This window comes from Biomphalaria glabrata, chromosome 4 (assembly GCF_947242115.1).
Source record: "Biomphalaria glabrata chromosome 4, xgBioGlab47.1, whole genome shotgun sequence".
Classification (NCBI taxonomy): domain Eukaryota; kingdom Metazoa; phylum Mollusca; class Gastropoda; family Planorbidae; genus Biomphalaria; species Biomphalaria glabrata.
The window spans coordinates 39,607,684-39,629,606 of NC_074714.1; the positions used below are offsets into that span (position 1 = coordinate 39,607,684).

The 21,923-nt window shown below is 35.8% G+C and overlaps 1 protein-coding gene across 1 annotated transcript; it reads left to right on the forward strand.

Annotated features, from left to right (window-relative positions):
• Nucleotides 1-645: 645 nt before the first annotated feature.
• LOC106055996 (uncharacterized) lies at nt 646-21,752 on the forward strand. The gene is made up of 4 exons (XM_056026769.1): nt 646-950; nt 7,091-7,284; nt 9,889-10,145; nt 20,076-21,752. Exons 2-4 carry the CDS (start codon nt 7,204-7,206, stop codon nt 20,869-20,871), a joined length of 1,134 nt encoding a protein of 377 aa, XP_055882744.1. The 5' UTR covers nt 646-950; nt 7,091-7,203; the 3' UTR covers nt 20,872-21,752.
• The last annotated feature ends 171 nt before the right edge of the window (nt 21,753-21,923 follow it).

Consider the following 21,923-nt stretch of genomic DNA (forward strand, 5'->3'; position numbering starts at 1 on the left):
AACTTTACATCATCTGCCCTATAGACCACAAGGTCTGAAAGGGGAACTAGTTAGGCCAGGTTCACACCTAACTTTACATTCACTTTCACCTATCCTTTGATCTGCGGCACCGTTGGGGCACTACACAAGAATTGTTCACCTTCTTTCTCCATTCTTATCTCTCATTTGTCTTTGATATAATTTCATTCGAATGTTCTTTCTGAAAATATTGAAGCCTGCCTGGGTGGACCACTTCGGGGGCCGATTTTGAGTTTGTGTTTCCACACAAACTGTCTTTTGTAACCTTGTTTTTTTTTTGTTTTTTTTTTGGGGGGGGGGAGATAATACTTTTAACACTTTACACACTTTTGGTTTCAAATTAAAAAAAAAAACATTAGCAAAGGACAGTCTTAGAATATTTTTTAAAACATTTTATTTCTCTAGTTTCCATAGGTTGCGATTTCATAGGGCTGACCATAAACGGATTTCAGGTCATCAGTTCATTTAGAGCTTTAATTAAGTGTATTGATTGTGGTAGGCTTAACTATGCTTAACTTTACTACACATTGTGCAACCTCTGCATTTAAAGTTCCCTATTGACACATCTCTTGCACACAGTTTGCATTACCTATTTAAAAAAAAGGGAAGTAGATTGACTATAGTGTACACTGGTGTTTTAGTTACGGGGTACTTGAAAAGATTTTACATTTTAATTCATTGAAAGACCATATTGGATTTCTTTTTTTTTTTAATACACTGTTCTTTTACTAGGTCGGAGAACGCGTCACCGCATTGCTATGAGATAAACAGTCAAACACTTGACAGACTTATACAAGTATTAAAGTAGTGTAATGAGTTGATGTGTCAGTAGTGGACTGTGTAACGCTACACCGTTGTAGGCCCTAGAGGTTGATATATAGATCTAACATATGCCGATAACATTTTGTTTTGTTTCTTTTAATTCAGGAGAGGTATGTTTATTATGAAATGTATTATTCTATAAATAGTTACATTATTAATTGTCAATAAATAGTTTTTCATGCATTTAAAATTAAAGATAATTAGTTAATAAATGAACGATTTATTTTTAAGTTTATTAAAATCTCTTTACAATAATATTTAACTATAAATTTTAAATTTTCATTAATTTATTAATTAAATTATTTAAAAGTATGGGATTACAATGTAGGGGGCACTGTGGCTGAGTGGTTATAAATCGCTTAGCTATCGAGATTTTTTAGGGTGCCCTGTGTTCACCCAACTCTAATGTGTACATGACTTGAGTTGGGGATAGTAAAGGCGGTTGGTCGTTGTGCTGGCCACATGATACCCTGGTTAACTGTTGACCAAAAAACAGATGACCTTAACATCATCTGCGCTATAGATTGCAGTGTTTGAAAGGGTAACTTTACACTAACTTACAGGGGATTAAATAAAGGTGACAAAACATATATATAGGTCTTATAATAATTGGTTTAGATCCCTAGCATAGAAATTACTAGTGATTATGTTTATACTTTGAACATAAAAAAAAATATTGGCTAAATCTTAGTCTACCATAGTAGGTCCATGTATTTTTTTCTCTCAGGCAAAAGAAATAATTGTGCAAAGTTTCAGCTTGATCCGAGATTGGGTGTGGGAGAAATGACGTGTACAAACTTTTTACCAGACAGACAGAATGAGTTGATATAAGCTTTGATATAAATGAGATGAAAAAAATTGTTAAGCTATTAAAAAGGGATAGGATTGTCTATATAGACCAATAAAAATATAGCAAAATAATATTTTAACCTTTGGGTTTATATTATTAGTCTATTGACGCTTATTTGCACATAGAAATACCTTTCTATATGGAGTTATGGAGCTATGGTAAATTTTAAATATTGTCTCTATTAACTTTTAATAATGATAAGTTTGTCAACTAAAAAACAGTTTATACAAGTAAACCTTTACATTGTTTAAAAAAAAATATGTAAAAAAATAAAATATTAGGTTTTCCACAACATCCTCCCCTCTCCCTTACACCGTTTCAAGCCAAACTTCCAAGTTAAACATTGCACAGGAAGTAAGATTTAAACTGAGATTTTTCCCCCCAGTCCAAACACCTTTGAACAAAAGTAAAATATTGGGTGAAGGGATGGGAGATGAACAGAAACAGAGGAAGAGATTAAGAAAGAAAGAGAGAGAGAAAATAGAAAGAATATTGAGAGAAGAAGAAAGGGGGCGAGAGATCAAGAAGGGTAGAAAGAGAAATAGAGAGTGGAAGCGAGAAAGAGAGAGAGAGAGGGAGAAGAGGAAAGAAACGAGAGAGAGAGGGAGAGAAAAAGAGAGGGAGTTAGAGGAATAGCGATAGAAAGAGGGGGAGAGAAAAAGAGAGAAAGAGAAAGTAGTAGACAGAATGATAGCGAAAGGAAAGAGAGAGAATGAGAGTCAGAGAAGGAAAGAGAAAGAGAGGGATGGAGAGGAAGCAGGAGGGAAAGAGAGCCACTAAAGAACTCAAGGGTAAAAGATTTCATTTAGTAGAGTAAGTAGTATAAAGATATTTGTAACATTTTTGAACCAACTCTTATTCAATAAATATCACAAGACATGTGGAAATATATCTTGCAGTTTCAATTTTCACACAATATAATGTCTCCATGTACCAATAACTGTATTTTCGCGTATATAACCCGCGGGTTATAAACGTTTTCCAAACGAATAGTAGCTGTGCCTTGCGAAGTTTACAAAATTTATGTAACTCATATACATAACGAAAACTATGGACATACCTATAGTTCGCTTTGTGGTTGTGAACTGTACATTTGAAAGCGTTATGAACGTTCATTATAAAATAAATAGTACCGATGCGGCAGAGAATCTTTATGATACCAGTATTCAATTGTGACAAGTTAGCGCCAAGTTACGCTTTGCAAATGCGGGGTATATATGGTTCGGCCTGCACGATTTAACTTTTATTTATATTTTGCCATTTGTGTGGGGTATACGCGTATATTGAGTATATGCGCGAAAATACAGGAAGATTGTGTCTTACCTTAGCATTGGGACGCCATAATGATAATCATTAATAATAATAAAAAACAAACAAAAAAACAATATAAATGTTAGTTCCCAAGACTACCTTAGATGGAAAACTGGGCTTTAAGGTAAATATATTTTTTTAAAATTAATTGTATAATTAATTACGTGATCTTTTTGAAATTTTATTTGAGAAACTTCAGCTCGATAGGATCATGAAAAGTTGTTTGTTTTTTAAATAAAACAATGACAAGAGTTTAAGTTAACTCTAGGAATTGAAGAGTGTGTTTCAATTTTTTTTTCTAATCTTCAGCTTCTGACACACTGCGTGGGTTCAAACACGGGTCACTAAATGTATCTTTGTTATCACAGTATAAGAGAGTTAACTCTTTGATTCGTGGATAAAACATTATGTCATTGATAAATCTATAAATATTTTATTATTATACAAAGATTTTCTACTTATTTTTTTCTGGAGTCGGGCGGGGGGGCATTTTAAATTTAAATTTGTGATGGTTAAATTAGGCTTGACAAACTATTAACTACATGATTAGGTTACATTTCGGACTAGGTCAAGTGAGGGAAAGAAAAAAAGAAAGAGATGCAATGCAGGAATAAGATCTATAACAATACCATTAATCATAGTTTCTAAAACTAAAAGAAATAGTTCACCCCGCTCCCAACTCAGTTAAGGAGACTGGCGGAGCCCTGTGAGCTTTCCCAGTGGGTTGGATACGGAGCCCCGCCTCCAAGTGTTTTTTTCCCGCTATTATACTACAGAGCATTCTCGTAATAAGAAAAGCACAGGCCCCAAAAAAGTTAGCATGTATGATTGAATTAGGCATGAACGTCGTAAGGTCCTCTTTACCTGTGTTCAGAAAGAAGTCTTGTATCGGGTTGTTTAATGCAGGCTAAAGACGTCAACCCAACAATGATGCGTCACTTGCGAGAAATTTGACTATCCTGACAAAACGATATCAAAGATATTCCATAGGAGATGAAACGATATCACTTCATTTAATTTCACATTTAAAGATTTGTAATATTGCGTTTTTAAATAAAATTATTAATTTATTCTGTAGTTAAATACAACATATTTTTTGTTTAGAAAAATCAGCACGTAGCGCCCCTCTTGTCAACACGTCGCGGCCCAATGTTTGAGAAACGCTGGCCTACATAATAACTTGTTCCAGTCTCGTCAATGTTTAATCTTGATATAACCTACGCCAGGCACCAACTGACAACTAGATCTATAAGCGCTTATCTCTCGATTGTCGGCCGATGGTTATTCATCATTGTCACACACACAGTACATAGAAACTTCATTGTTTATTAGATAACTAAAAAGGGATCATTGTTTTATGATGCCTTCAGAGTACAAATGGTCATAAAAATGCAATAGCGTGTACCGGGCATGTATGTGTGTGTGTAATGTGTATTTTAAGTGCTCTGGATCTTGGAATGAGGGGTTAAGAGGCGTCGCCCATACTCCACTCGACCGCCCACCCTCTCTCTACCGTGAGGCAAAACATGATGATGATGGGAAAACAAGTAGCCGCCTTTGAAAGCAGAACAAAAGAGTATGGTTTGTCATTTTTGAGTAAATTCGCACATTAAATTTATATGTATATAGTTACAAAGAGAATCTGCGTGAGAACACAAACTCACCAGCGGCGCACGCACGCAGGTATTTCAATATTTTCAGCACGAATATCAGAAGCTTTGAAGAACAACTACAATCCTACTTCTGTCCGTAGACTTCTTGCACGATACTGCAGGGTACGGACATATGTTAATGCTATTATTATTTTTAGATTGTTAATCTATTCTTATAAATATAAGGACCATCTATACACTTTCCAGTGTCGCTCCAAGACCTCAATACTGCTAGCACGAAGGGCGGCTCTTAGTTCCAGACAGCTCAGACCCTAAAACATTCTTTCTTTTAGTATCAACATATCGTCTCTTATCACGTGTTAAACTTGTCAAGCGGGGGAGCGGGTTATAACAATATGTATTGAATATTGTATCCAATGAACAGATGGCCAAGAAGACACGGTTCAGTGTGAGTCTGACCTAACCGATAATTCAGGGATTCTAAAACTGGGGTACGCGGACCGCCAGGGGTCCGCGAGACGATCAAAGGGGGTCCGCAGAAAGATGAAAATTGTATACACTAAAAATAACTTCTTCGCTAAAAGCCAACTTATTCGATCAGATAATTTGATATTAATTTAATATTCAATGACGACCTAAACTGAAGATTTGAAGACGTTCTTCATGGAAACTCCCGACTGGGTGTTGGACCCTTTTGTGCGTGAACAAACTCAGATCCCAATGTCAGATTCTTCTGCTTCTCTTAGTTCTCTTTTTTTTCGTTCTGATTTTGACTTTGGAGCTCTCCATATATTTTTCCTTCCATGGGGGTGGGGAAGTTTGGGGCCAGTGATTTGTTCGGGCCTCTCGATAGAGTATGCAGCTGTAAAGGGCATGGTCGGCATTTTCTGTTGATGCTTCACTAAGGCAAATCTCACAAGTCCCTATTTTTATCTTCCTGAACATGTGTTGTCTCATTCTCCTGTGTCCGGTTCTGAGACGAAATATTATACGTTTGTCTGTTAGTACAGCTTGTAATAGACATCTTTTTTTTTGAACTTCGTGTGAGAGCTGGTGCATTTCTCGATTTTTCAACTTTAAAAAAAAAAAATCTTTTGGGTAGAGAGGGATTTTGGATTGTTTGGTCATTCTTGGCCAATATGTTTGCTTTTTCATCGTCTTCTTTTTCAATGTGGCCTGGGATACATTGGACGAATGTTACCTTGCTGTTGTTGTTCAGATTTACAAAGGTTGTCCTTGATTCAGTCAGGCACGCAATCTGGCTGTTTGGTGTTCTTGGATGGTTTATTAACGTGGTAGATGCTAGCTAGATGCTAGTGTTCCTCTTTCTGTTCTGTGACTCTCCAAGAGATCAGCAGTTGCAATAGACCTATCACAGATGGATCCTTACGAATAAAGGAGCAGCTTATTAAAATATCCACAAAGAAGGAACTTAAATCAATGTTTAAACAAGGATACCACACATTTCTGGTAACAAAAACATATTCAAAAATGTATATCCTGCATTATGGGTCATTGTAAAGAAGTTGTTGATTGTTTTCCCATCTTTTTATTTTGTACAACGTGGCATTCATTGTCGTGATGTGACGTCATCACAAAGAAAAGAAACCGACTTGAAATGTGTGCTCATTGAGCCGGACATAAATGCACTCGTAAAATCTCATCCACTTCATCCTAGTCATTATTTTTTAAAATCTTATTTTAACCCTAAAGTTATCATCTCAATAAAAAAACTTCTTCGACACTACGTTGTACTGGTGTTACATACATAGGCCTACTATGCAGTTACCTAGCTTGATCACTTCGGGGTCGGTGGCAAGTTTTGACGATATAAAGGGGTCCCTGAGTCCAAAAAGTTTGAGACCCTCTGATCTAATTGACGGTTGATACTTAAGACTTAATCTTTCATCTATGGACATGGAAGTCCTTCCCATTGATCTAGTGTAACACTTAAATCTTGTATGTATAGTTTTATACTTTACAATCCACACATCTGATGTATGATTTTAATAATATGAAAAATAAATTATGGCTTTTATATAGCGCTACTTTCATGCTTTGGTCCAATCTCAGTTGTAAACAGTTGGGGGGGGGGGGAGGAGGGAGTATCTAGGAGAAGGTTTTTCCGTAAACACAACTCTGCCCGAGTCGGGTGTCGAACCTCAAGCCAAGCCACTAATAACATTATAATAGGGAATAACCAAAAAGTTAGCGTGTGTGTATGCATTTATCTCCTTTACTCAATTTATCCTCCCCTTACTATTAATATTAAGTAGTTTTTAAAATGGTGTAAAAGAAATCTCTTATAAATGTGTACACTGTTTATGAATGACTGTTTGAACAGCTCAGAGAAACCTTTGCCGTGTTTGTATCGTTAGAAATCGATTCCATGGACAACTCCTGTGCTTTGTGCTGACAATTTCGATACATTCATTTTACACACATGCATGACCTCCCTTGTTATTTGTCATTGCAGATTTACCATGAAGTACATCAACGATCTCTCACATCAGATCCAGATCTAGTTCTACTAGAACTGACGGACTTTGTTGATTGCTTGGTATTTGCTCGAATGTTGCACGAACAAAAATGCACGTGTTGCGCAGAGAGTTTCAATTGAGGAAATTGTTATACAGTTATAAAAATGAAAGAGTTTTCTACTGTTGCCAGGTAGGATAAAATGTACTTCCATCCTTTTGGTATGTTAATCGATTCCTGTAAAAGATCGATGCTGGTAAATGTTTCCTCGTGGCTGTCAGCATGTCTCTCTGTTTATCTGCCTATCCATCATTGTGCCTTTAAAATTTTTTTTTTAGTCTTTTTTTTTTCTTTTTCCAAGTTTTTTTTATAGTGATTATTAGACCCAGGATATTTTTTCGGGGGGGGGGGGGTTGGGGGGATTTTAAAAAAGTAAGTTTGATTCGGCTATTATTCCGTACATCTAATAGCGTATTAAAACCAAGGGAGGTCACGAAAGAATAACGTGAAATGATGCTAGCAGGCTTTTACAACAAAAGTGCATTTTATTTCACTGTGATGTTACCCTCAATGGCTCATGTAGGCCCTAATTGGTCATGACCCTTTTGCCCAAGTACATTTTCCTGCTATTAAAAAGTTTTATTTAAAAAAAACTAATATGCTATTCTTACTGACATACACCCTCCCACGCCATTCGGCGCATTTGCCGTCAAGTTTTTCCACACAAATCTGTCACTGGTAATGTCTGAAGCCTCTTCCCACCTGCTCTGATGACCTCCATGAATGTGGGGCGCCAAGTTGTACTAGGATGTCATCGCAACTCTTCTTATGCCTAAATCATTTTGTCGGAGAACATGTCCCGCAAACCTCATGCGACGCTCTTTCACAATCTTACTAAGGGGTCGACTCCCAGTTCGGCATAGGATTTCCTTGATTTACACCCGATCTCTATAACTGACTTCTGAAATCTGTTTTAGCCATTTTGTTAAGCCACATTTAGTGTTTTTTAATTTCGGCAGATGACTATTCACTGCACTTTATCAATTGAGCCCCGCCACTGGTAAAAATGTGTAACCTCTCTTGAATACGCTCTTGGAATTAAGTGACTGTAGTTTGCTTTAGATTTTATATCGAAAAAAAGTGAAGTTTTATCGTCAAAATCATCAACTAAAAAATCTCTGTAGTTATGTTTTGTTTTTTTTTTAAATTCAAAACCCTATTTAGCTACGGACATAGAATTTAGTAACTGTAGTTTGCTTTAGAATAATATTGAAGATTGAGGTTTTCCACCTCACAACGCTCTGTAGGGGGATTTTAAACTCAAATCAATCTGGAGGGGTTTTAAACTTTTAAAAAGGTCAAGTGTAGGAGAGGGATTTAAACTCAAAACCCCCAATTGTCTCAAATAATTTTAGTGTGTAATTTGCTTTTTTTATATTGAAGAGGTATTTTTAGCACCAAACCACTCTGAAGGGGGGTTTAAACTCAAAACTCCTTTTGGCAACGCTCATAGCATTTTGAGTGCGTAGTTTGCTTTTTTTCTTACATTGAAGATGCATTTTTTAGCTTCAAACCCAGCTTGCGGGGGTGTTTAAACTCAAAACCCCTTTGGCTACGCTCATAGATTTCTGAGTGTGTAATTTTCTTTTTTTTTATATTGAAGAGGTATTTTTTAGCTTCAAACTCCACTGGAGGGGAGGGAGTTTAAACTCAAAACCCCTTTGAATACACTCATAACATGTTAAGTGTATAATTTGCTTTGTTTTTAATATTAAAGAGGTATTTTTTACCTTCAAACCCCGCTGAAGGGGGGTTGAAACTCAAAACTGAGTCAAAATCCATTTAGCTACGCTCATAACATTTTGAGTGCGTAATTTGCGTTTTTTTATACCGGGTATTGAAGACGTATTTTTTAGCTTCAAACACTACTGAAGAAGGGGTGGGGGTTAACTCAAAACCCCTTTGGATACGCTTATAGAATTTTGAGTGTAAAGTTTCTTTTTTTATATTGAAGAGGGGGTTTATCGTAAATTTATAATTTTGGGTTAAAAATCAAAATCTTCCTTAACTGTGCTCGTGAAATTCGGGGGTTTGTAGCTTGCATTTTTTTGTTTTGTGTTATAGAAGAGTGTAATTTAACTGCGAAAACTCCTGGTAGGGGGTTTTAAACTCAACCCCCCCTGGTAGGGGTTTTTAAACTCGAACCCCCCTGGTAGGGGTTTTTAAACTCGAACCCCCCTGGTAGGGGTTTTAAACTCAAAAACCCCTGGTAGGGGGTTTTAAACTCAAAACTTCCTTTGTTGTGCTAGGGCAAGTGATAGTTTAGTCTTAAAATCTCACCTAAAATAAACAAAATCAAAGCAAAAAATCAATCACTAAATTCCGATTCCCCCCCCCCCCTCCGCAAGGGGAGGGGGGGTTGAACCCCAAACCCCTTCCCCCCCCCTGGCTACGCCCATGATTAGGCCTATCTGTGTTGTGTGTCTGTCTGTAGTCTGTCTGTAGTCTGTCTACATACAATATAACTGCTAATTTTAAAAAATATATTTTTTTGCTAATTATTTAATCTTCTTAAATTTTCAAACAGTGCTGTGTGACTGTATTTCTTTATTAGACCTATCTGTGTTGCGTGTCTGTCTGTAGTCTGTCTACTTAGCCTTCAACATAAATTATATTTCTTTTTTTTTTTTTTTGCTAATTATTTAATCTTTTTAAATAATAGTCGATCTAAATGCTTAATTAAAAAAAAAAATTTTTTTTCGCTAATTATTTAATCTTTCTTTAACTTTCAAACAGTGGCGATGGCCCCGTCTAGTTTTTGTGGCCATCCGTGTTTTCCTGGGCCTGTACACCATCTATGGGCTGATCCACATGTTCGTCGAACACTACATCCGAGATGACACACCGCGGACTGGTGTTGATGTGACCAACACAACAGACACGCTGACCCAGACTTCAAAGAAACCAATCATGGTGTACTTCACCGTCTGGTCGTACATACTCCTCACAATTCATATGGTGCTAGCGGCTATTCTCAGTATTGTCTATTATAAGTAAGTACATACTCCTCACAATTCATATGGTGCTAGCGGCTATTCTCAGTAGTGTCTATTATAAGTAAGTACATACTCCTCACAATTCATATGGTGCTAGCGGCTATTCTCAGTAGTGTCTATTATAAGTAAGTACATACTCCTCACAATTCATATGATGCTAGCGGCTATTCTCAGTATTGTCTATTATAAGTAAGAACATACTCCTCACACTTCATATGGTGCTAGCGGCTATTCTCAGTATTGTCTATTATAAGTAAGTGGATTTATTCCTGAGCATACAGTGAACAATAATCATCTTTTTTTTTGTGTTGTTGCTCACTTTTAAAGAAAATATTTTATTATTTTGTTGTTTTTTTAATAGTTATCCTCCCTATTATTTGTTTACAATAAATGGTGTTCTATAGTCGCACCCCTTTCTATATTCTTAACTTATTAGAGTTCTATTTTATTGCTTCAAGTGTTTAGATGAATGGCATGTAAAGTAAAATCATAGACTATATATACATGGACTGCCAACTTTGCGTACTGAGCCTATATTTTTCATTCAATAAGTCCGGCTCACCGAAGCGTCCTTGGTTTGCATAGTAAAGTGACTTCCGGTAGATTTTTTTTTTACTATATAAACTTCTTATAAAGAAACCAATTCCAAAGATTTGTATCACCACTTTTACAGCTAATCATGAATGGAAACTTAATTGTCATAGAAGATGTTACAGAAGTAAGTGTGCAAATAGCATTATGCAATCAACATGAATGTCGCAAAACACGCTTATACCGGAAGTACTGCGCCCTTATGTTTTTGATGAACGACACTTATGCTTAGTTACCTCAGTGTTGGCAGCCCATGTATATATATAGTCTATGAATAGAACAGAGGTTTAGTTCCGGTTTTCATTGCGAAACACAAAAAGTAGCGATTGTATCCAATGAAGTTATTTATCGTCTGCTACAGCTTTGAATCCCACTCTCGTCTATAACTTAAAAGCATTCCTCACAGAAACAAAACCTATGTTTTGTAAAACGAATTAATGTGAAATGCAAAACATTAGCGTTATGACCGCATTAAAAAGGGGGAGGTAATTCACAGGACCATTTCAGGTACGGTTGTGTGACGAACAATAATCATTTCCGTTACAAGTTACTTTGGACTTTCTCCTCACCCTCTTCTTTTTATGACCTCCTTCTAGTAACGTAACTCTCTTCATGAGTGGAAGGTGGATAGAAGGTGGTTTGGAGTCTGGAAATGCCCGAAACTGGGGGCAAAGTTGATAGAGATAGATAAGTTAACAACGCATATGTCTTGGGCTCGATCCACAAACTGGCCGATATTTTCTCCGATATGATCCGATCCGAATTGATCCGATCTGATCCAATATGACATCTTGTTAGACCTAACATGCCGATATTTTTTTCTCCTTAAGTCTATTAAAATATTTCGTAATTAAAATACAAGAAACGGACGTTTTAATAAGCGTTTGTTTTAATAATACGGGATTGTCTCCCTGTCGAAAAGGTTTTAATTTCTTGAGTACACACTCGAATAATCGTGATTCATATATATTCAGATATAACGCAGACTGTCGCAGACATTTTTATCTCTTCACCAAATGCGGCTGCGGCTTGTCTTTGCCTCGTTTTTGTATTAGTTCTTCAGCTGTCTCTTTAGGAAGCAATGTGCTGCCGTTGTGATTCTCTACATTACTAAGATCAAGTTGACGTCTGAGCTGATCTTTAAAGAGTATTTCAGCGTCTGTTGCCTCTCTTCCTTTAAACTTACCCCCCCCTACACACACACACACACAAAATGCCTTTGGCACATCGTCGTCCTTTGTGTGACACAGTCACCTATCCCTTAGTCGGTTGAACCGCTGGGGCACCACTTGTGATCTGTCTTTCTCCAGTCCTCTCTGTCTTTTGCCTTGATTAGAATGTCTTTGAATGGTAGGCCTGTTCATTCTTTAATGTCTTCTCATCGCTTTCTTTGTCTGTTGTGATGATCACACTTGCCGGGGATTATATTATCAAACTTGACAATTCAATGAAATGAAGAAAGAAACATCTCTCTGTATTTTCTTCAAACTTCTTTAATAACTTCTTCAACTTTCACATCAAATTAATTTCTTAATTCAATAACAACTTGACACTTCATAAATAAAACTTAAAGATACATAAAACTTCACTTAGTATAACTTCAACTTCAACTACTAAAACTTTACTTAATGGACCCGCTAATATCACAAAACTTGTTACTAATCGAGAACTGAGCGAGGACCCCGTCTAACTGACTTTCCCTCAATTTATACCTTTCTTAATCGTATGTTCCAGAATCATGGAACCTTCTCAGATAATTATTTTAGTAACTTTGACCTTCTAGAAGCTGACGTGTGCTATTTTTTTCCTTAACCCCTTTCTTTGATTGGATACCTAAAATTAACTTGTTTACGCTGGACACTTGCACTGGTTTGAACTCGAGCTTCTAGAAACTGGTCGAAATAGGTCACAGACTCGACTCGTGACATTACCCCCTTGCCTTTTTGGCATTTTGTATAAAATGCTTAAAATAGCAATATAACATATGCCTAAAACATTGATAAAATTGCATATAAAAGCAAGTAGTATAGCATATGCCTAAAACACTGATATAATTGCTCAATTGAATGTACAAAACTCATAACTAAAAAATAAAAAAAAAATGTTTCATTATGTTAACATATTAATATAAAACAAAATTCAAAATGTTGTACACATTCAGCATATATAATTAATATTATATAATATACATCTTAGTTCTATACATTTATTATTAATAATTGATATATTAATATGAACATTTCCCAACTTGTGTAACTAAAAGATGACAAAGTAATAAAACTTAACAAAACGGAATAATACATGATATCTCCTCTGTTACTTGAGTTGATAGAGTATCTGAATATTGAAATAACTACAAACACATGGAATAAAAAATGATTAAATTTGTTTTTCTAGCATAAAACAAAATATAGTTAAACAATAAACAATATATTGTATAGTATCTAAATACATCTGGACAAAGTATCAGCAAAAACATTCAATTTTCCTGGAACAGTCTTTACATCAAACTGATAGTCCATTAACTGTAAACTCCATCGTGTCAGACGACTATTTGACATTTTTTTAGAGTTGAGAAATGCCAGTGGTGCATGATCTGTCTGTAAAGTAAAAGGTGCTCCCAACAGGTATTTGCTAAATTTTGAAATGGCCCAGACAATCGCCAGGCACTCTCGCTCTATGGTCGAGTATCTGGTCTCTGCTGAAGATAGTTTTCTGTTTATAAAAAATACTGGATGTAGAATGCCTTCATATTCTTGCATCAGACATGCTCCTATTGCTGATGAAGAAGCATCTGTAGCAAGATAAAACCGCTTCTTCTTGTCTGGTAATTTCAAAATGGATTCTTGTGCAAAAGCATACTTAATTTTCTTTATGGTCTCTTCTAATTCTGATGACCATGGAATCATGTTAGATTGTCCTTTCTTCGTAAGGTTAGTAAGAAATGTTGTCAGTGATGCGTAATTTGGAATAAAGCATCTGTAAAAATTACAAAGTCCTAATATACTTCTAACTTGCTTTTTTGTTTGAGGTATTTTAATGTCCAAAATTCGTTTAATAATATCGTCCTGTGTTTTCAGTGAATTGTTTCCAACTTTATAACCTAAAAATGTAACTTCTGATTTTGCTAATTCAACTTTGCTTGGTTTTACAGTAAATCCATTGTCTTTCAATTGTTGGAAGATTTCTTTGAGTCCTTTAATATGATCTTCCCATGTATTATGAAACACACATATGTCGTCAATATAGGACACTGTGTCTTTTCGTTGTCCGAACATCCTATGAATTGCTCGGTTAAAAGTACTGCTAGCATTTACTAAACCGAATGGCATGTAATTATATTGAAAAAGGCCAAAGGCTGTAGTAAAAGCAGTGTATTGTTTTGAATCCTGTGTCATAGGTATTTGATAATATCCTCTTGTCAAATCGAGTTTCGTAAAATACTTAGCTCCAGAAAACTGTGACATTAAATCCTCTGGATTAGGCATTGGATATGAATCAAGGCATGTTATTTTATTTAACTGTCGAAAGTCTACACACATTCTTGGCGATGATGACTGTGAACGTTTTACAAGCACTATTGGAGCAGCATAAGGTGAATTCGAGTGTTCAATTATGCCTTGTTCTAAAAGATCATTGATTTCTTTCTGAAGGAAATCTCTATAATGAATAGGTAGTGGATATGGACGTGATTTGGTAGGTTTGTCACTTGTCAATTTGATTTCATGATTTATAATGGTTGTTTTACCTGGAACATCTGTAAATATATCAGCATACTCTTGGAGTAGATTCATTATATCTTTGTTTCTCTGTGATGATAAATTGTCCAGTTTGACAGCTTGCCAGGTTTCAGTCTGTCTTGAAGTTGTAGTTGGCACTACTAATTCATCCATATCCTCCTCTTTTTCTTCTGGAATAATCGCTAAGCATGAAATATGTTTTTCAAGTTCATCGTCTTCTTCTTCTGTATCAGTAGCTTCGTTGTATTTCTGTAGCATGTTGATATGAAACACTTTGTTTCTGTTATTGATATTTATTTCATAATCTACATCTGTGACTTTTCTTAAAATAGTAAATGGACCCTGCCATTTAATAAAGAACTTATTTTTCTTATCAGGTAATAATAATTTAACTTTGTCGCCTGGTTCAAAGTACCTAAGTTTTCTATGTTCATTTATTCTTCTATGACTTGCAGCATTAGCTTTGGCTGTTGCTTCCTTAGCTATTTCACATGCATTTATTACTGTATTTCTTGTATTGAGAACATGCTGAAATGCGGTTTTCTTATCTGATGAATCATGGTTTGACTTTAGTAGTGATTCTTTGAAGGTAGTTATAGGACCTCTTGGATTAGCTCCATATAACATTTCAAAAGGAGAAAATCCTGTGGTGTCTTGGATACTTTCTCTATAAGCAAATAATGCAGCTGGTAAAAGAAGATCCCAATTCTGCGGATTATCATTTGCTATTTTTGATATTATTTGTTTCAATGTTTTGTTAAACCGTTCACAAAGCCCGTTGCTTTGAGGATGGTATGGTGTCGTAAACTTCATCTTGATGTTGTACATCTCCATAAATGTCTTAGTTATATCTGCTGTAAACTGACTACCTCGGTCAGAAAGTATAACTTCAGGTAACCCCGTCCTTGAAAAAATTTCAGATAAAGCTCTGGTAACATCAATTGCTGAAATATTGACTAACGGAATAGCTTCTGGCCATCTAGTACATGTGTCTACTAAAGTTAAAATATATTTGTGATTTCTGCTGGATTCAATTGGCATTGGACCAATTAAGTCAACTGCTACTTTTTGAAATGGTTTCTCAGTCAATTCCATTGTCTGCAATGGCGCTTGTATTTTGTTACCTTTTGGACTTTTCATTTGACAAATATGACATGTACTAATGTGCTTCTTTACATCTTTAGTAATACCTGGCCAGTAAAAATCTTGAAGTATTCTTTTCTTGGTCTTGGTAACTCCCATATGTCCAGCAAATGGTACATCGTGGCTTGTATTAATAATGGTCTTTCTGTATACTTTTGGAACTATAATTTGCTCAACAGTTTTATTTTTGTATTGGCTGTTCTTCATAAGTAGTCCTTCTTTAAAATAAGGATTATTATTTTCTTGTGGATTGATGTTCGATTGAGCCTTTTTAAACATTTTAAATAATGTTTCATCATTTTTCTGTTCAACTTTAAATTCCTCGCTATGAAATTGTTCAAGTTCATTTGTCTGTAGATGCGAATGGTTTACCTTCTTATCATTTTTATTTTCTTGAACAACTTTATCAGAATTCTTGTGTTCAATATGTTCAGTTTCAAGTCTTTCCTTTTCTTTTTGCATTGACCTTGTGACTACTACATTGCATTCTTGACCCATTTTTATTGTATTGTTCCATTCAATAAGATCTTGTGTAGTACAGTCACGCACTCCCTGTATATTACCAACTATGAGATCAACAGGTAGATTTTGAGCTACTAAAGCTTCTACATGTCCACTGAAAAATGGAGTCGTAATATGTATCAAAGCTTCTGGTAATTTACTTACAGTGCCGTTGAAAGCAGTGGCTTCAATTTCATTGCCTGTATATTGATTTGATCTCACAAAATTTGCACGTATAACAACTGAAGTGCTACCTGTGTCTCGTAACACCTGTACTCTTTGAGAACCGACTAATCCAGGATAAAACTGAAGTCCTTGTGATTTAGTGATAACAGTCATTGTTGAGTGATGTGCCTTTGAGTTTTTGGTAAAAACCTGTTTCTTATTTCCATATGTTGAATTTTTAACATTTAATGATCTGTTTTGCGAATATACTTGGTCACTAGATCTGTCACTGATACTAGTATGTTTCTTTCTGCAATCCTTTGCTAAATGTCCTTTCATGTGACAAAAACTGCACTCTATGACCTTCACTCTACATTGTGAGGCAAAATGACCTCTAGTATTGCATTTATAACATATTAAAGTTTTGTCGGTCTGAAAAGATGGCAATGGTCTGTTATCTCTTGAAAAGCAAATAAAGTTTTCATCGGTTGCTGATCTAATTTGCTTACTTGGATAGGCAGTTTTATATTGACGTATTATTGTTGTTAGAGTCTGTAGATCTTTAGGATTTCTCTCGATTATGAAAGATTGTATATCTTCTGCATATGCGTGAGTAATGGTATCAATCAATATGTGGTCTCTTAATGCTTCATACGTTCTATCAATATTGGCTAAAGATATCCACCTATCAAACCACATTACCATATCAGAGACAAACAACTGTGGATCATCTTCCTGCCTTGGTCTTTCGAAAAAAAATTTCTTGCGATAAGCATTTTGCGTAGCTCCAAACTGTCTTAGTAAAGCTTCTTTTATTTCTGCATAAGTACGCTGTTCATGAGATGGTATTTGTGCACATACATCTAATGCTTTACCCTGTAATAAAATCAAGAGATGGTGTGCATATTGGTCTTCTGGTAAGCCTGATGCTTTCGCTAACTCCTCAAACCTCATCAAATACGAATCTATATTATCTTTATTTTCTTGAAAAGGTAATATTTTAGATAAAGGTTTATACTTGTCAAAAGTATTGCTAGTAGGTAAAGTTGGTTGAACCTCTGTTTTTTCTTTTTTAAATTTTAACTCCTGTTCCTGAAGTTGAAGTCTGAGTTTTTCCACTTCTAATCTTTTTTCTTCTGCCTCTCTGTCCTCCCGTCGTTTCCTTTCTTCTGCCTCTCTGTCCTCTTTACGTTTCTTTTCTTCTGCCTCTCTTTCCTCTTGTCTTAATTTTTCTTCTCTTAAAATTCTTTGTTTTTCTTCCTCTTTTTCTTCTTGTCTTCTTTTTTCTTTTCTTTCAAATTTTCTTTCTTCTGCCTCTCTTTCTTCTTTACGTTTTCTTTCTTCTGCCTCTCTTTCTTCTTGTCTTCTTTTTTCTTCTCTTTCAAGTTTTCTTTCTTCTGCCTCTCTTTCTTCTTTACGTTTTCTTTCTTCTGCCTCTCTTTCTTCTTTACGTTTTCTTTCTTCTTCCTCTCTTTCTTCTTTACGTTTCTTCTCTTCTTCCTCTCTTTCTTCTTTACGTTTCTTCTCTTCTTCCTCTCTTTCTTCTTTACGTTTCTTCTCTTCTGCCTCACGTTTCCTCTCATCTTCTTTAATTTGTTTTTCACACCATTCCCACTGATGTTCTTGTGGAATACCAATGTCCTTGGCTAATTTTAAATATAATTTAAATGAGTCTGCTTGAGACGCCATAGTATTAAATTAACGATATCAGAAATGTAGGTGTTTAAATGTTCTGCCAACACTCTCATCAAGCAGAATCTAGCCAGCGAACCAGCGACTACGTAGGACAGGTAAAAAGTGAAAGAGGGCTGACCTATTTAAATATCGATCGGTGATTCCTTGTGAGGAATGCGAGTGGTCAGTATTTGTAAACAAACTAGTGTACAACTAGCTTTAGTAACGTTGCATTCACAGCTTAGTAGATATAGCTTTCACAGCTTAGTAGATATAGCTTTCACAGCTTAGTAGATATAGCTTTCACAGCTTAGTAAATATAGCTTTCACAGCTTAGTAAATATAGCTTTCACAGCTTAGTAAATATAGCTTTCACAGCTTAGTAGATATAGATTTCACAGCTTAGTAGATATAGCTTTCACAGCTTAGTAAATATAGCTTTCACAGCTTAGTAAATATAGCTTTCACAGCTTAGTAAATATAGCTCTGCCAGCTATGTAAATATAAAATGTAAGGTACTGACCTTAAAACAGATGATCTGTCTTGCAGGACGTCCTCGAGATCTTTGTCAAATATTATGTAAGCTGTTGACTGGAAGTTTCAATCATAAAATACTTTTCGTAGCAATGAATGTACGTCTTGTTGAAGTTTTCTGAAAGAGGCTTTTCTTGTAATGCTTAGTTGAGGCTTTGTCGTTAAGAGAGGCTATGATTTATTTGTTAGAGGCTTTTCCTTTTAAATTCGTAGTACTTGCTAGTATGTACCGACTTTATTCTTTGAAAATGCAGTATGTGATGCTTGTCTTCGTCGGTGCCTTTATTTATAGATGCCTTTTTTCGTCAGGAGGTGCCAATATATGTGATGATCACACTTGCCGGGGATTATATTATCAAACTTGACAATTCAATGAAATGAAGAAAGAAACATCTCTCTGTATTTTCTTCAAACTTCTTTAATAACTTCTTCAACTTTCACATCAAATTAATTTCTTAATTCAATAACAACTTGACACTTCATAAATAAAACTTAAAGATACATAAAACTTCACTTAGTATAACTTCAACTTCAACTACTAAAACTTTACTTAATGGACCCGCTAATATCACAAAACTTGTTACTAATTGAGAACTGAGCGAGGACCCCGTCTAACTGACTTTCCCTCAATTTATACCTTTCTTAATCGTATGTTCCAGAATCATGGAACCTTCTCAGATAATTATTTTAGTAACTTTGACCTTCTAGAAGCTGACGTGTGCTATTTTTTTCCTTAACCCCTTTCTTTGATTGGATACCTAAAATTAACTTGTTTACGCTGGACACTTGCACTGGTTTGAACTCGAGCTTCTAGAAACTGGTCGAAATAGGTCACAGACTCGACTCGTGACATCTGTCTATTCTTTATCCTGGTCCTGTTACCAGTAGGAAGGTCTATGTGGATGTGGCCATGACCAATGAGCACATCCCTCTGATTTTAGTGTCGAGGACTAAGACTTTGTCTTTCCAGATTGTTTTCAGCTTTGCAAGTGCTGCTGTAGACTATGTAACTCTTGGTGTGGGAAGATAAGAAAGTAAACAAACAAACAAACAAAAAAACAGCAGTCTTTATATTAAAGTTTCGGTCACCTTAGTGACACCGTATAAAAATAGTGCTCACACAGTTTACAGTGAAAAGAGATGAACCTCCAAAGTGTCAAGGATGGACCCAGACCTTTGATTATTTTGCATAGGGGGAGAGGGTTGTATTTAAATATTTAATTGAAGAAACCAAATGTAGCCAATAGTGTCGAAACCCTAGATTGTGATACGAAGTTATTGTTTCAGCTTCTATGAATACGAGTGCATATGGAAGTAGATTACATTCGAGGCACAATAAGATTGTCCTAGATATAATTTGTAGCCTATTTGTTTTCATTATTAAAAGATTTCTTACATTAAACTATTAAACCAATGTTGTTTTTTTAAGTAGTCGTAGCTAGTTTCAATGCTTAGTTGTTATTAAATGTAAACTTTGTTATTATCATAATCTAAGTACTAAGAAGATAAGTTTGTGAATCATTTTGCTGCATATTTTTAAATTAGGTTTATATTAACTTTTATTGCTTGCTTATTTCAGGCGTGCTGAGGCAGACGTCACCAAATTTAAGCTCCGCCCTGTTAGTATTATTGAGAAAAGGCCGGATGGCCACACCGAGTTGTCGGAAGCCAAGATCAATGGGGCTGCAAGCACAGTCACCGAAATACAAGCGTTCACCAATGGTGCCCCCAACAGCCCGACTACAGAGGACAAGACATACGTCCCCACCGTGACCATCAAACAATGTAGCGAGCTGACCACTTCCGGGGGAAGCGAAGAGAGCGGCAACAAAAACGGTTCCGCGAGGCGGCTATCGTCCTACGAGTCCTTTCGTCGGTACCACACGGAGCACATGTCGCAGAGCACGCCCTGGTACTTTAAAGTTTCTTGGTGCCTTTCGGACATCGTCAGCGTCACGGCGCCCATCGTTACCATCATCTTCTTCACCGCCCTGTACCCCAGCATGAAGAACAAGCCGGCCGTCGGGCTGAACCTCCAGGACGTCAACGTCCACACGTTGAACCTGGTGTTCGTGGTGGTGGACCACGTGGTCAGCCCTAGGCCCATCCGGCTGCTGCATTTTGTGGCGCCGCTCATTTATGGGGCGATTTACATTGTGTTCTCGGTCATCTACTGGTCTACCGACCACGTGAACAATGTAGTGTATAAGAATGTTCTGGACTGGAACTATCCAGGGATATCGTCTGGGGTAGCCATTGGTCTGGCTGTGGTCGCCATCCCGCTACTCCAATTGTCCTTTTTTGCTCTCTATCAGCTTAAGTGTGTTATATACAGACAACTGTACGACTGCTCTTTTCATGGAGATTTGGATTAACAATAACACGAATCTGTTTCATTAGTCATTCTTAGGTCACGTGCTTCATTTACTATTTACTACATTTAAATTCGTCTTCACTGTGAAGCCAAATTATTTTTTTAATGGAGAGAGTGTAAGGGAGACAACCAATGTCGTTACAAAAATTAGCAAGAATGGTTGAGTTATCGCACTTCCTTTGTTGAATAGCAAATAAAAAAGTGACTAGGTTCTTCATTTAAATTATTTGTTTTATTTGTATTTAGCCTACTTACGATGCAGGATACATTCCAAACAAAACGCACGTGTTTATATTCATGTACATAATACATAGTACAGCTTTTAATATAAGTTGACCAATTATACAACTGTTTTGTTTGTAAAATGGTTTACATGTTTGGGATGTTCCTTCAAAGCTCAATATAATCTACTTCCTAGTCTAAACCTCCCACAGGACTACTGAGGATGGCAGTAAGCAGGTATGAACCCGGGATATCGAGACGTACCAGGTAACCAGGTGACGAGATCAACTTTGGTGTAATTTGTAATTTTCCTTTAATTCCATTTTCTAAAACTATTTAAATAGAACTGTAGATTATTTACATATATATCTTGAAATCAAGTACACTATTTATAACACAATTAGAAATAATAAATATGGTCTATTCACGTATGGAGTTCCCATTCTTCAGGAGATTTGTGTTCTTGCTATGGAACACATTGTAAAAGAAAAAAAAATAGGGTAATAATTGCACCAGGATTTCTTTGATTCGTATCAATGCGCATTGAGACTGCATTATTTATATTAACTTATTTTTTTTTATTGTTAGCAATATCTCTATTTATTATTAACTATTATCATTTACGTCATCATTTGCCATTAAAATATATTTATCACATTTTTTTATGTATATGTTTACTGTTCTGCCTCATTTCTTTTTTAAAATACACGCACACCTAGCCACATGGCTTTGGTTTAAACTATGAACATTTACACTAAATCAAATGTAAATCAAATAAGCTAAATACAGGGTAATTTGTAAATACAGGGTAATTTGTAAATACAGGGTAAT